The sequence below is a fragment of the Sphaeramia orbicularis genome, chromosome 6 (assembly GCF_902148855.1).
Source record: "Sphaeramia orbicularis chromosome 6, fSphaOr1.1, whole genome shotgun sequence".
Lineage (NCBI taxonomy): Eukaryota > Metazoa > Chordata > Actinopteri > Kurtiformes > Apogonidae > Sphaeramia > Sphaeramia orbicularis.
This window is the reverse complement of record NC_043962.1, coordinates 12,672,224-12,688,225: the sequence shown is the minus strand read 5'-3', so window position 1 is coordinate 12,688,225 and position 16,002 is coordinate 12,672,224. Positions and strand designations below refer to the sequence as shown.

The following is a 16,002-nucleotide window of genomic DNA, read 5'->3' as shown; positions in this document are numbered from 1 at the left end:
CTGAAGAATTATATTATTGTATGTGATTGGAGTACTATTAATGTGATACAGAGAGCTAACGCTTGCTCTTGCTGTCTTTTTCTTATGTTGTACTTTCAATTAAGGTATCAATTCAATTAAAATTATTTTAATAATGAAAATTTTAAGTATCTATACTATTTCAAGGAACTAGTAATTACATTTTGCACACCAGATCATGGACCAATCATCGGATAATAGTACGTGGTAATTTTAAATATAATAAAAAATAATAATTGTATATAATATATTATTTTTTAGTTTTTTGGGGAGGAGTTTCCTAAACCCAGTTATCCTGTATAAACGTATCAAACACTTTTTTTTTTTTTTTTATGACTTTAGAGATCTTAGACCTTCACTGTGTGTGGGGGGCGCGCGTGTGTGGCGTGCGTCTATCCGTGCACGTTTCTAAGCGCGCACTTGTGTTTTCTTCAAGTTTGAGTATTAAGGGTGCATGTAAAAATACATCAACTTTATCAGTCCGAAAAACACGTATCTTTATCCCATTCTAAAATGATAAAAATTCATTCTAGCTGTTTTTTGACCCGTAATGACGATAAATCCATAGATCTTATATAAAGTAGGTTCTGACTTGGCGAGTTTTCTTGAATACTTTCTTGTTTTGTTTTACGTTTTTGAACGGATGTGATAAAATACACACGCCCCCTCCGACGATTGAACCGTCCCGTCATACCTCGCGTGGCCAACGGCTCTCTCCACCGAATGTTCCCTCATTGAATTACCGTACTCAGCCTGACCGAGTCGATTTGGTGAAATAATTTGGAGTAAACCTGACCGGAATAGCTCATTTACCACCTGTTGTCTGCCTTACAGTCCCGCGGCCTTCTGTATATCTGACTGCGGTGGCGGGGCGTTCTTTCCTGGGCTCGCTGGCTGGATTTGGTCGGGGAGGCAGGGGGAAGTACGAGGCTGGTCCCGAGTGATGATGGAGCTGGAGTCGGCCAGTAACAGAGGCGAACTGGGAGCTGTGGGGGACTCGCTACAGCCGCAGACCCCAAGCAGGCACGAAAAGAGCCTGGGACTGCTCACTACTAAGTTTGTGACTTTACTGCAGGAGGCCAAAGACGGAGTATTGGATCTAAAAGCGGTGAGCATGCAGCTTGGAGTCTTTGTTGTTAGCTAGCACATGTCATTTTGAGCCTGCCTGCTGTCGTTAGGTTACATGGACTTTCGCTAGCCTGCCTGCTAGCTTAGCCTAGCTATGGGGCAAGCTAATTTGAATGGATGGTTTCTCTAAGCTTGTATTTTGCTAGTTTTTTTTTTTTTTTTACACTATATTCCCTCTTAACCTGCTCTTAAGGGAGAAGTCACGGTATGTTCACGTTTCTCAAAGTGGAGCTAAGTAAGGTTAACAACAGTCAACTTTTGGTCAACTTTTCAGACTCTGCCCCCTGCAGATTCAAAGTTTAAAAAGTGGGTCAGCTTTTGTCGTTCCCGACTGAGCTAACGCTTCTGCATCTTCACACATGAACAATTTTCTGTCTAAATGGCAATGTGTTTGACGTGTATTTACTTGGCGAGTCTCTTAAGTGCCACTTGAAGCATGTCAAATGAAAGTGCAGTGAATTGTGCGTTAGCAGTTTGTCCTGCAACAAGTTACACCTAGGCCACCAACATCTTTATCAGCTGTTCAGGTATTATACTTCAACATCTGACTGTTAGTTTTAGTTAATTTACCCGATGAGCAAGTTTGTGTGTTTTTACACTAAGATAATCCATGGTGTATAAATATTGTTGTTTAATAAGCTTAAAACCCCTCTCACCACAAAACGGAACTTACACCATACATGTATATTTTGCAGCCATTGCGGTCAGTGTTCTTTAGCTATCCATTCAGTGTAAAACTTCTGTCACGTTGTATAGTGACCCAGATGGCGGTATTGACCGGTCATGCATTGATAGTGCAGTTTTTGTTTCACAGCGACCTCAATGACTTGATTGACAGATCGTTTTTATAGCAGTTGACATATCAGTACTATGCTTTCATGTAGACAATACTGGGCCGCAATGTGTGCATTTCTTTCACTTTCACTCTCCTTTTGATCTGTCAGTGTAAAAACTGTACTTTTGATATTAAAACCAAGTTGCAATCGTCAAAATGCTTTCCTGCCAAATTAAACATTGTGTCTGGGAAATAAAATAAACTTTGTAGCATTAGCTTTATTAGATGTTGCATCAAACCTCAGCTGACTGGTGTCAGAGTTGTGTTTTATATGTTACAAAAGTGTTAATGAAACCCTTTGAACTGATTTTGAAACGCCCCTGATTGTAATTAATCTATATAATGATCATATAACGAAGTATGGTGTATGTGTAATTATTACAGCAAAAGCCCTTTGCCTCACACCTGTGGCTCCCATAACAGCACCTAACAACCGTATACACCTTAATCTCTGTTTGGTACGACTGAATAATGGTGTTTTCAATGTGAAGTCCTTTTTAAAAGAGATATTCATTTAACTCATTGTGATCTTGCGTCTTGTCTGTGACAACAGTCCAGACAGAGGGCTTGGTAACAAAGCTAAGACTTATCAGCATCAGCCATATGCTTATCAATAGTTTGGTGAACACTACATGGGCACAATTTTTAGGGTAGGACGGCAGGTTTACTGGTACTCGTAGCCTATGTTGGATTGTGAAACCTTCATGATATCCATAGTACACTGTCCTGGATGTTTTGGCCCAGTTACAACACTGTCACTTTCACTGTAGTGTTGTTTTCAGCAGTGAGTCCTCAAGGAGATGTTAAGTACAGGTTTAACTGTTAGATGTAGAAGATTGTAACCACTTTTGTTTCTTATGTTGTTTAGGCGGCAGACACCTTGGCTGTGCGACAGAAACGGCGTATATATGATATCACCAATGTGCTGGAGGGAATTGGACTCATAGAGAAGAAGTCCAAGAACAGTATCCAGTGGAAGTGAGTCCAGTTTGTTTTTTATTGCCCACTTGTGTAAACATAGTACATCACAATAAAATTTAGGTTTGATACGAGTGATGACTTTTGGACATTTCTATTTTATGTGGTTAGATCAGATAATTTATGACACAGAATAAATAAATGCAGCACCAGTAGGGTACCATGTGTGGGTAAATTTTCCATGGAGTGAGGAAATATTTACACCAAAGTAGTTATGTAGCCTAAAAAAAAACAACTCTCCTGAGAGTCTGTACTGTCTTGTTTACAGAAACACTGCTTAAGTTCCTGTTGCAGTGTGTGTGAGAGTTTGACATGGAGACATGGCGGTTTTTCTACACCTCATAAATTCTGAAATCTCATTTGTTTTCAGGGGCTAAATGTGTGGGCACCAACCGTGACAGATACAAGAGTACACATTCAAATACACCAACAGATTCATTCTAATATGGCTACAAACTTTTAATATGGAAAACCTTTTATGTATATTTTTAAAATTTTCCTTTTAATGACCTGCATCTGTCACATTGAAATTATGAAATTTCTTCTATGTATTGGTATTCTAAGGTTTAGCCAATAAACCTTTTTTCTTCAGCCTTAAGTAGAGGTAGACAGATATATCGGCTGGCCAATATATCGGGCAGATATATTGAATTTTCTTTTTATTTATTTATTTTTTCAATATTGGCCATCAGCCTTAATTTTTTTTTGAAAGCCGATGATTGATCAGTACTGAAAATGTTGTAAGATATTTGATCTATGTGATCTACTATGTGTATTGATAATTTCATTTATATTGCTGCATAAAAATCTTAATTGTCTGAGTGTTTCAGTTGTGTTTTACGGTCAGTGTGTTTAATTAAAAAAATCGGCTGTAGATATCAGCTGTCGGCTGACGAAATTTTAAAAAATCAGCATCGGCCTTAGAAATACCCAGATCGGTCGACCTCTAGCCTTTAGACACGGTCAGAATACTCACAGTATTATCAAATTGTATTGCCTGATATCAATCTAATATTTTGGTTTTTTGTCATATTGCTCAGCCCTTTGGTGCCATGAAAACAGCACATATAAACTAAAGAAATCTAATATTTTACAGAAGTGAATGGCAATTTTTGTTCTGTGCATTCATGGCCTTCATCACCATGATTACATGTACTGATGTGCGTGTGGTACATGACACTGAGTAGGACGTATAACATGGAACTACACCACTAAATATGTGTCTAGCAGTGCTTGTCTTGTGCATCATTATATCCATCATGTAACGAACTACAGCCACAGAAAAACATTTAGACAGATCAATCTAAAATATTGCACAACTCTCACAATATATCACCCTCATGAGTTGTACTGGATATAAAGCACAAATGCATAAATTCAAAATGCAGTACAGTGACCAGTACGGCCTGTGTTCTTTAGAACACGTGAAACTATTGTGCCTCTTTTTAATACACAGCTATGTCTTTGTTTTTCAGGGGTGTAGGTCCAGGTTGTAACACACGGGAAATAGCCGACAAGTTGATTGATCTGAAGGCAGAGCTTGATGATCTAGCTCTCAGGGAACATGAGCTGGACCAGCAAAGGATCTGGGTCCAGCAAAGCATCAAGAATGTCACAGATGACTCCAATAACAGCCCATATCCTTCATATTTTAGTCCATAACAGCTTTTCAGTGATTCATGCCATCATTAGTGCTTATGTGAGTCAACGGTTTAGTCTGTTTTATGTTCTGAAGGATTAAAAATGGCGCTCTTTAAAGTAAAAGTCAAAATATACCTTTGTCATTTTTGAAAGTAACTGTCATGACTTCACCAGAGTTTTTTCCTTAGTTAACACAGTCACAGTTCCTCCAAAGCCTGAATGTCAAACTTAAGAGTATTTTTTTCCCCTTTTTTTATATGAGCCAGGCGCTGCCTGTTGGAAAAGCATGAATTTTATGTCAGGATCGGCTAGTGTGAAAACATTTTGGAGTGAGTTGCAATGTGAAAACTTTGAATGAACAGTAGTATTTTTGGCGTGTGCTTTCCTACAAGTAGGCACAATGACATGGCGCAGCAGTGAAACACATCTATACACCATCTGGCGTATTATAGAGGATAATCCTGCGCACATAGGTCCTTAGATTTTGTCATTTTGGTGGCTACATAGTTGACTATAAATGTTACAATTTGGTTGAACTCCATATTTTGTTAAAGCAACTATTATCTAGAATGAAAGTACTTTGGTCATGACCTTTCTGTACCATATAACATGTATACCAGTGATGGTTTTAAGATTTTGTTTTGTGATAGGCATAGTTAAGACAAATAGACCCTTAACACTTTCATACTATGGCATATGTAAAACATGAAGACCTCTGCGGAGCTTTTAAAGGTAATCATTGAAGATATACATTTTTTTCCTCTGTCACATTCATGAAATACGTCCTCAAACCAATTGCATCATTTCCCGTCTGTGCATTTTCTGCAGGTGACACACTCTTAGCAATCCGTGCTCCCATTGGCACACAACTAGAGGTGCCCATACCAGAAACTGTAAGTCATGTGGTGGGTTTCTGCATGCTGTGTGATTTGTATACTTCAGATCCACCTTTCTCCAATCTGCTAACATTGGGTATTGATGTGTGTGTGTGTGTGTGTGTGTGTGTGTAGGTCCTCAATGGGCAGAGGAAATACCAGATTCGTCTCAAGAGTTCATCTGGTCCCATTGAGGTTTTGCTGGTTAATAAGGACTCGTCCAGTGCCTCTCCAGTTGTTTTGCCCGTCCCTCCTCCAGATGACGTCCTTCAGAACCTCCCAGCATCAACGCCTACCTCCCAGCCGCCTTCTGCAGCCTCACAGGTCAGCATACACAACATGCAACTAGATTTATTCATACGTTTGTGTTAAATGTGGTTTCTTTCTACAGTATAAAATGTGTCTTTGCATTTATTGAATCTATATATAGTTTAGTGTCATGGATGATCCATGATTTTATAAAAAAAAATGTTATGTTCCAATTGCAGTTTTATTAAAACAGTAAGCTATATAAGTGTGATACCCCTTGCAAAGGTGTCAAGGTAATATTTCTTTAAAGAGAGTGCCGCATGTAAGGGTTGTTGCTGGTGGCATGTATTGTGAGTCAGTTTCGAGTAAATTTTAAGAGATTGTAGTGTGTAACATGTTTTTCTGTAGGGACAAAGATATGACAACAGATTTTAGACCTGCTTGCAGTTATTCTCTGAACTCTGCTGCAGTCATGTGAATGTGCAGTGCCTGGCTTTCCAATGGTGCTTTCTGATATAACTGTGCTTGTTATTTATGAGGGTTAAAAAGTATTGTAGAATCCATGTCTGTATGTCACAAAAACACACTTTCTGGTTCCACAAGTTACAGACATTAGCTGAACTGTGTGCATAATTTGTCATGTTGCCTCTGTTCTTGTTTACCACTTTACATGAGAGTAAACAGCAATCCTGTCTACATTTATTTTTCTCTATTGACCACTGTGAGGTATAGTATCTGTGAGGAGTCCTACATATGCATACATGTGAGTGTAGTCTGTCAATGTGTGGAAGAAGGTCACCTCTCACTGCAACATTTTCACTTTGTTATGAAACAGGGCATATGCCTCATTCTGCGCAGCAGCACCATCCGAGCTGACTGCTGTAGAGATGGCATATGTCATTACTCATAGGAGCAACTGGCCATCAGCCGACTGCCAGTCCAAATGAGACCAAAACAAAACCAGAGGCAGTCTGGTTTGCTAGGTCTCATTGTAGAAGCAGCATTGCCAGTTCTCTCCAGACAGACATATTTCCAACAGTCCCTGGGAATGTACTCTCATATCAACCAAACCCTGAGACTCAGTTTAGATTCGAGGTACTTAGTAATCTACCACAGATATAGTACCCCTTCAGTGTAGCTGTTCATCTCACAGTAGCAACACCATATGAAACTGCCATGATGTATATGCAGTCTGACTAAATGAAGGTAATGTAGGCTACAGTTATAACAGTGTGGTAAATTGGCCATTAAAATTGTAGGCTTTGTTTAGTTCTGTCTTACACAATAATAGTGCAGTGCTATTGATGGTTTTCTTTGATGAGTAAGTGGGAACCTCCACAGAGGTGGTATCTAAATATCACAATCTAACAAAGAGTATCCACAACTTTTGCCTAATGAACAACCAAACACGTATGTGGAGTCAAGTTGAGCTGGTACCATGCAGTGCACTGTAAGAGACTAAAGCGGGATGAGAGGTTGTCAAAAAGACACTGGTCCCAAACCAGAGTGTTACCTCTGAGTGTCTGTCTCTGCATTTCAGTTAAATTTTTTCCACTTTACCTAATTTTTCCTAATGTGGTGTTGATTGAAGATGAAAAATGTTTAGCATGTAATAAATAATGCCTTTTTTTTTTACTTGTGCACTTTCTGTATTCTTTATGATTCATCTTTTCATCTCTATTTCTCTACCAATGATCAGGTCCCCAAAGCAGTCACAGCTTCTACAAAACCTGGCCCTGCTACAACGTCAGCTGCTGCAGCAAACCAGCCAGCCTCAGTGACAGGTAGGGAGGAACAACAGTCTGAGTGCTCAAAAATAGTCTTTTTTTTGTGCATTGTACTGTCAATGCCAGGTGTGTTGTACTATAATACCATGCTAATATAACCTCCAAGTAATTTCGGTTTTCTTATGTTTGATTTTTAGAAGCGACAAACACCACAGCACTCAGCCCAACAACAGAGACACACGCTACAGTTACTCAGCAACTTCAGTCATCTGCCTCGTTGGATGGATCCTTGTCATCCTCTGCCTCTGCAGTATTTGAACCTATTAAGTCAGAGCCGTCTCATTGTGAGTTTCACATATTGCTGTTGCTCTCCTGCATGTTGCTATTGTACCTTAAAGAATGTAAAATCCAATCATGTAAATTTAAACCGTAAAATGTCTCTCATACAATTTTACATGTCTTAAAAGTGCATAATGAAGTTACTTTAAGTGAAATTGCGTTAAGGTTAGTGTTACTTCTAAGTGCGTATTTGGCAATTTTTTATAAATCAATTATCAATCAATCAATTTTTTTTAATAGCACTACATTATAACAAAAGTTATCTCATGACACTTTATAATAAGAGCTAGTCTAAACAAGACTCTTAATAACCCAATTTACAGACACTTAACAGAATCCTGTTTTTATTTCAATTTTTTTTGCTGTAACAAAACGAAAAAGTAACATTGAAGCAGTAATGCAAACTGTGCAGCCTAATCAGAAGTTGTCAGAGCTCCTGTCATCCAACAAAAGCTACTTCTAGCATAAAAGTATAAAAGTTGTTTTGGTTTACAGTAGTTTCACCTTGCATGCATGCATGCAAGTTTAATGTGATTGAATTTGAGAACAGTGCATTTAGTGCTTGGTTGAAGTGTGATGTTTGATCTGAAAGAAAATCCTCAAATTAGGAAATTTGGTATAAAGGGCTAGAGTAGCATGGCGTGTCATGGAAACATACCCTACATAAGAGATGTCCTTTTTTCCAGTATGAGCGTGAAATAGCGTTAAGTACCTTTTGAACCTATTTTCAAAAAAGAATACTAGTATTAGATCAAGTAGCTCATAGTTCTGTCTTTTTTTCCTCTAGTGCTGGACTTTCCCAAAGAGCTCTCTGAAATGTTTGATCCAACAAAAGGTAAAATAACTCCCACATACATACAGTATTTATTTTCTCATTTTACTTGTTCCTAAAATGGTGTAGACTACATTTTGAAAACTTCTTTTTTGTCTCACAGAGATCATGAGTGGAGACTTGTTGGAGGACTTGATGTCATCAGAAGGTACGTGTGGATGAAACAAAGAACAGAATTATCAAGTTTGGGGGGAAATTATGTACATTGAAGAAAACTGATTTTATCTCATGGAACTTTGCACTTATTTCTCATCTCGTTATTCCACCCACAGTGTTCTCGCCTCTCCTTCGTCTGTCCCCTCCACCCAGCGATCACGACTACATATACAACCTGGATGAAACAGAAGGCCTGTGTGACCTCTTTGACGTCCCCATTCTCAACCTCTGACCTCCAAGATTGCTCTCAGAGAAAGAGACAGTTGTCCAAACATAGTAATCTACCTTCATTTTTTTTCTCCGAGTCCCCACTCCTTCCCCTCCCACTGAGAGTGAAGGTGAGAAAAGGTGCAAAAAGGCCAATATGATGCGATCAGTGCTCGAGGATGCCTCTGCACTGACGCATTGAGCCGACATCATTCTGGCAGCAGCTCGATGTACAGTCTCATGGAGTGACACAGGCCAGAACTAAACATTTTTCTCTCTGCTTTTCCAAGGAAACAAATATATTTTTGGATTCTTGAGTATGATAAAGCATTTTGTTTGTGTACCTGCTTTTTTCGTGTGTATGGTTGAGAGTGAATGTGTGTAGGCATACTTCATGCGAGCGTGCCTGTGTGCGCATTTGGGTTTTTGTATCGAGTACTCTATTGAGTCAGAAGTTTCATTTTCCTATCAGGTCAAGAGTCTAGGTAGACTAATGGAGCACAGCCTTTATCACCCGGCAGCTGCTCATGCATGGCTTGTACGAGTCCAAACACAGCTGGTTAAATATGCACTGTCCTCTTGTATATAGAGAATATATATTTTGTATTACCAGCACTCATGGCTGCTGTGTGGTAAATTTTTAATTTCTAACAAGACAGGCCAATAGTTCTTAAATAAAGGAAGGTACAAGACACAAATTAAAAGCCGGACATGTTTTTAATCACACTGTACGTATGAAGTGTTTTTTTTTTTGTTTTTTTTTAAATAATTATTATAGGACTTACTAATAGGAATTTGTTTAAATTATACATTTCTCTCCAGCAGTGTTGTGTACCAACTACAGAGAGATGTTAAAAGGGTGAGCTATTGAATCCAGTTAACTATGTACTATAATGAAGAGCCAAGGACCAAAAAATAATACAAGGGGGTGGGAGAGCGGTTAAAAATTCTGATATTTCACAAAAACACTTTTATGATCAACAAGGTGGCTGTTTGCAGGTGATCTCTGATGGGTTCAGGGTTCAGATGCTGGGTAATAAACAGAGGCTTGCTTTTGGTTTCATGCGTCTAGATTTAAGACCATACAGATTTTTATTGGCTGTTATTTCTATGAAACTTATTGTGTGCATCAGAGGAATAGCTTTTTTTTTCTCCCCCTTCTTCCAAAATGGGCTCAGTGGCGATTGTGTTTCAGCTATAATGTATGTGTATGAATACCATTGTACTTGGTTCATTTGTATGTAAAAGGACATGTATGTATTTTTGATGTATTTTTACTGATAAAATGAATATACGATAGCCCACCCAAGTCATGATATGCTCCCAATTTCTGCATGTCTTTGTATATTTGGCACAGATCCCTATTCCTTCCTTTTTAATGTTTCCAGTGTGCTTCTGTTTGCTATAAATGAATACTGCCTATTACTCTAAAATTAAATTTACCGAACTCTAACCAATTTCTCTGTGGTGGATAGGTGAGCTGCAATTCAGGATGAGGTGTTAGTAGTAGGACAGTTCAAGTACAAGTGTTGCCATAATTCATCTCTCTATGGTGTCTGTAAATCATATTTTGTCTAATGTCCTCTTACACCCTGGATGACCTGTATGTATGTACAGTATGTACTGTGTATATCCCTCTTTACCGCTTGTATAGAATAGCATTTATTTTTTTATACCTGCTAGATATATTATTACAGGGTTGTTGCGACTAATTCGGGGGCTACACTTTAACTTTCAAGGACTCTATCCACAGAACCTTCTGCTTTATCGAAGCATCCTGTTTTGTCATTGCACTTTACATCACTGTGGGCAGATTGGGTGCTACTCATCCACTTCTTGATCAGTAGCCAGTCATTGTGTTTTGGACAGTGTTGTGAATTGTGAGCAGCCAGGGTTCAACTAAAATTGGCTGGATGAATTATATGTGTGTGTCAGCATGTGAGGCTCAAACCAACAGGCTCACTATTGCTAAGCTGTAGTTGCAACAAATGAAAGAAATAAACACTTTGGAATAATAAATGCATATAGTCTGCTTTTCTATTTGATGTGTCAGAGCAGTGTGTGTTGTTAGTTACCTGTTGTACAGTGCACACCATTCACTAATCCTCAATTACTAACTAGAGCAACATTTAGTTCTTTATGGCACCTGGGAATTCCATGAATCTAAACATTACTCAAAGATAAGATTCTGAGATTATCACTAAACTGCTTTTCAAAATGATGCATTAACTGGAGCTTTTATGTAGCTATTTTTATACATTACTACAACCTTATTTATTCATGTTTCTCATATTGCTTGTTTGTAAAAAGAAAAACCACAGACAAGTCAGGATGTCCAAATAAAAGCAATGAAATCCTGGAAGCCTGCAGGATTAAAGCTGCAGAAATGCTAAATCATCAGTTTGACTTCATTATTACTCATTAATCCTTATCTATTGTTTCCTTTATTTCCTGTGAGCTGTCCACTTTGTGGCAGCTTTCTGTAACAGACAGGAGGCGTGGAAGGGGCTGTCTTCATTGCAGTTGTATGGCCATCTGAACAGTAGAACAATATTTATCTGTAGTTATGTACATTTCCACCACTAGAGCTCACTGGTGCATATGTAGTCACCTAAAGCATGAAAGTGCAACTTGAAGTTCTGCAGTTTTAACTTGGTATACAATATGATAACAGTCCTGGAGGGAGCAGGAACGGCAGAGGGCGGCTGTGACCAGCTGTACCTGACCCGGAACTTTGGATTAGTCCCTGAACTACTTCTTGGAAACGTAAATCACGCTCATATTTGGCTAAACATAAGCAGCAACGGCACTTCCTGTAATAATACATTTCAAAGTAAAAGCGCACAATTTCTACTTTTTAAAAACTGCAACTAAAAAGTTATATACGATGCACAATATATTCATCAACTAGTAGGGTATAATACAACGAAATAAAATAATCACAGAAGCAGCAGAGGTGGTGTATATCGAATATGAATTTATTTTGAAAGCATTAACCGGAAGTTAGCTTGATCAAAATGGCGACCTTGACATAAGCTTTCAACTGAACGACTCCAACCAACCCGGAACTTTTAAGTCAACTAAAACTCCTGAAAACTTATTAGGGGCAGTTTCCTTTTGTTTTCCGAGTACTTCAGATGTTTCTGTAAGCAGAGTCATTTCTGGGGACTGACTTTACCCCGTGTTTTGGAGGAAATAAACAGTTGACTGCCAATGTTTCTCGCCTCATCTGCTGCAGGACAGTAAACCTCGACTTGTCTTTTCAAACCAGGTAAGAGTGGAAAAAAAAAAAAAAAAACCTCTGCAACCGACTCACATTTCTCACACAAATGTGTCGACACTCTTTACGCAAAGGTTGAGCGATATATGACATAGTTTAACATCGTTACTCAGTGTTAAAGTGTTATCTTTTTTATTTGTTCTCATGCTTGCAGTGATTCTTAAAGCTAGCTGCCCACTTTTGCAGCAACACATGCCTGTACTAAAGTAGTTAGCCAGTAAAAAGTTTTAAGAGTTTAACAGTTTATTTTTCCACTATAGCTGTCAGATTTAGATGTAATTGAAGGCATAAATGTTTCACTAGATCTGTTTTGCTGAAATAGTACATGTTATTTATGCTTAAAAGCCATCAAGTGTCAAAATGATGTCATGTTCTTCCCCTCATATTAAAATTATGTATATATTTAGGACAAAAAGTTTATAATATAGGCCAGATATACTATAGGGAATTTGAAATATTTTCTATTCTGGATGTCCAGGTTCAGTATTTTGCATTTGGTGAAGAAAAAGTGTAGGAGTGTGTATGTGGTATCCTGTCAGGTTTGGAATTTCAGGCAGCTGAGGATCCCCACCACCACCACCTCCACCTCCACATCCACAACACACACACACACACACACACACACACACACACACACACACACACACACACACACACACACACACACACACACACACACTTCAGAGTGGGGAGGGGGGGGTGGGGGTAGGGGGGGTCTGTCAGTCTAGGGGGTCTAAGAAAGGCCACACAGCACTAAACCTACTGCTGAACAAAAGGTCTGAGGCCTTGTGTGTTTAAGCTTAATGAAGCAAAGTGCTCAGAAAATGGTGGGGAGGGTGTATTAATCATACTGTGAATTTTATGTCATTGAGAAAAAGCAACGTACTGTACTTTAATAAGTTATTGTCATTACCTGCAATATCGGTTAGTGCAGTTAAAATTGATTAGTTCCATCAGAGTAAATGCATTGAAAATGTGTCAGGAAATATAATGTGATGCATGCGACTCTTTTTTTTTTTTTATACATAATTTTAGATAATTGCTTAACAAATTGGAACCACTGAAATATTAGACACCCTCCTAAAAAAAACCCCAAAAAAACAAAAAAAAAAAACTAATTTAGTTGATCTGATTATCCAGGGATGTCAAACATACAGCCCACAGGCCAAAGCTGGGATGCCAAAGGGTTCAATCTGGCCCATGGGGATAAAGTTGTGAAATGCAAAATTGCACAGAAGATATTAACAATCTAGGTTTTTAAAAGCATTTTAGTTCAGGGGCCACATACAGACCAATTCGATCTCAAGTGGGTTGGACCAGTAAAATACTGTCATAATAACCTATAAATACTGACAACTCCAAATTTTTCTCTTTCTTTTAGTGTAAAAAAAGTACAATTACAGTAAAATGTTTACATTAGAGCCCAACCGATATGGGGTTTTTGGGGCTAATGCCGATACCAATATCGGGGACTAAAAAAGTCGATATCCAATATATTGGCCGATAATAATAATAATAACTTTATTTGTATAGCACCTTTAAAAACAAAGTTTACAAAGTGCTTTGACAGAGGGCACAACAGCAGGATACACGAAGCAAGTAAAAACACTAAAACAGAAGCAACACAATTAGAGAGATGTATGAACAAGTTCATTATCAAACAGGATCAAATTAAAAAATTAAAATTAAAATTAAGGGTAAAAAGGGGACAGACATCACATAAAAGCAAGTCTATAAAAATGTGTTTTAAGAAGTGATTTAAAAGATGTTACTGATTCCGCAAGCCTTATCTCCTCGGGCAGGCCATTCCAAAGTCGAGGGGCCCTGATGGAAAATGCCTGGTCACCTTTTGATTTAAGCCTCGACTTTGGAACAGCCAGGAGCCCTCTGCCCGAGGATCTAAGGCTGCGTGCTGGCTCGTAGTCAACTAGCATTTCTTCTATATAACTTGGGGCCAGGCCGATTCGAGCTTTAAAAGTGATCAGTAAAATGTTAAAATCAATTCTAAAACAAACAGGGAGCCAGTGGAGGGATGCGAGGATAGGAGTGATATGATGGTGTCTGCTAAAACCAGTGACCGATAACCGATATATTAGCAGATACATGAAGTAAGAACATTAATATATTAAGGATATAATAGTCTTATATTAAATAATGGTGGACAAATGAATTAACAGTAGCATCTTTGTTTATCTCACAAAGATAATTGGGGTAGCTTGACTGTCTGAGCAGAAGTGAAAGTGAAACTGACATGCTTTACTGTTCCTCTAACTCTCTAAATAATCTAGACGATTAATTGGTCGGGCTGTAGTTTACATTTACACACTAGCCTATCCTTTCACACAGAATGCGAATATCCTGAACAAATATGAACAACCTGTAATGTCTAAAGAAAATATTCCACCTATTACAAAATATTTTGTGCCTTTGTAGATCCACTGTGACCTGTAAGTTTTAATGCACATGTGTAAATGATAAACTGAGACCTAATATTGTTAAGATTATGCTTATTTTTGTTAAGAAATTTCACCTTGTTATTCACATTTTTTTAAGGGATACTTTGTAGATGTAAACCTTTTTCATAATGCAATTTTACTTTTTTCATTTTAAAACATAGAGAAAAGTTTGGAGTTGACATTATTCATAGGTTATTATGTTAATTATGTTAATTTGCTGGTCTGAGTCACTTGAGATCATCCTCCATACCTGAACTCAAATGAGTCTGACACTGCTGAGCTAATCTGTGTTTTAACTATGAAAACAGAGTAAAAGATAAATATACTGGAGTTTAATGTGACCAGATAATGCATTAACATATAACTATATTGAAGTTGATTGATTAATTTGATAGTTTTTCATAATGTTAATCAGTCTTACTCTACTCTTCACCTTCACTTCAGTGTTAAAATGCAGAGATATGCATGCACTTGCAACCTAAGATTCCTCTTACTTAATTTAGGGGGCGTCTCAAACAGGCACAGACAGGTACAGACAGTGAGTGACAACATGCTTCATAATCACTGTGCAGACTCAATTGAAAACCACTTTTCTGCTCTGCTGTGATACTTTAAAAAATAAAGGAAACCCTAAACACATTCTGTGGAAGCTCAAACACACTCAGGGCTTGTTTGATGATACTGTAAATGTGCAAGAATGGGTTTAGTGTTTTGTTTTTTTTTCATCTTGGAAAGAGACATCAACTTGTTTCTAAAGGAAAACTTAACCAGTAAAAGTTTTAACACTATTTGTTTTCTCAGTAGTACCTTTTCATTAGGTTGTTACCAGCAGTAATGTCATTAAACACTTCTGATGACTCAAGGGTAAAACAGTTGCTAAGCTTGTTTTTGTTTTGCAGAAGAGGGACTAAGCCAAGGTTCAGAGCACTAGAATTAAGTTTATCCGTCACTTCGTTTAATGAAGTGAGAATGTCAGGCAGAGTTAGCGATTTGCGGTGTTAACACAGCCAGGCCTGCAGCATGTATGGGCAGGTCGTGATGAACACAGGCTAGCAGTGCTCTGTCATCAGCCCAGGAGTTTCTGTAGTTTGATCCAATTCTTCTCTAGTGGGTGTGAGCCTCTAAGAAAGATAATATGCAGTGGACAGACTCACCTGCAGGAGTTGACATGTCTTTAGTTCAGGTAACACAAATGCATTCAAATTACTCATTCTGATACTGAGGATGTCCTGCAATGAGTGGAATAAAGAGGCAAGAAGCTATGATTGCAATAACTTCATT

At 38.2% G+C, this 16,002-nt stretch overlaps 2 protein-coding genes across 2 annotated transcripts in view; both read left to right on the top strand.

The window, feature by feature from the left end:
• The first annotated feature begins 710 nt into the window (after nucleotides 1-710).
• e2f4 (E2F transcription factor 4) lies at nucleotides 711-11,004 on the top strand. The gene is made up of 11 exons (XM_030137278.1): nucleotides 711-1,126; nucleotides 2,850-2,959; nucleotides 4,435-4,596; nucleotides 5,289-5,332; nucleotides 5,429-5,493; nucleotides 5,611-5,799; nucleotides 7,424-7,508; nucleotides 7,649-7,795; nucleotides 8,578-8,625; nucleotides 8,726-8,770; nucleotides 8,895-11,004. The coding sequence occupies exons 1-11, from the start codon at nucleotides 962-964 to the stop codon at nucleotides 9,008-9,010; spliced, it is 1,176 nt and encodes a 391-aa protein (XP_029993138.1). The 5' UTR covers nucleotides 711-961; the 3' UTR covers nucleotides 9,011-11,004.
• Nucleotides 11,005-12,015: 1,011 nt separating this feature from the next.
• The window catches only part of elmo3 (engulfment and cell motility 3), a 34,392-nt gene continuing 30,405 nt past the window's right edge, over nucleotides 12,016-16,002 (top strand). Inside the window, exon 1 of the mRNA XM_030137266.1 lies at nucleotides 12,016-12,256. The gene's annotated coding sequence lies outside the window, so the exon portion shown is untranslated. The remainder of the gene's footprint in view (nucleotides 12,257-16,002) is intronic.

Bases quoted from the DNA above. Each gene is read 5' to 3' on its own strand.
- e2f4 (XM_030137278.1), top strand. From the start codon at position 962: ATGATGGAGCTGGAGTCGGCCAGTAACAGAGGCGAACTGGGAGCTGTG. The intron at 1,127-2,849 runs GTGAGCATGCAG...TATGTTGTTTAG, and splicing joins GAGTATTGGATCTAAAAGCG to GCGGCAGACACCTTGGCTGT. The intron at 7,796-8,577 runs GTGAGTTTCACA...TTTTTCCTCTAG, and splicing joins TAAGTCAGAGCCGTCTCATT to TGCTGGACTTTCCCAAAGAG.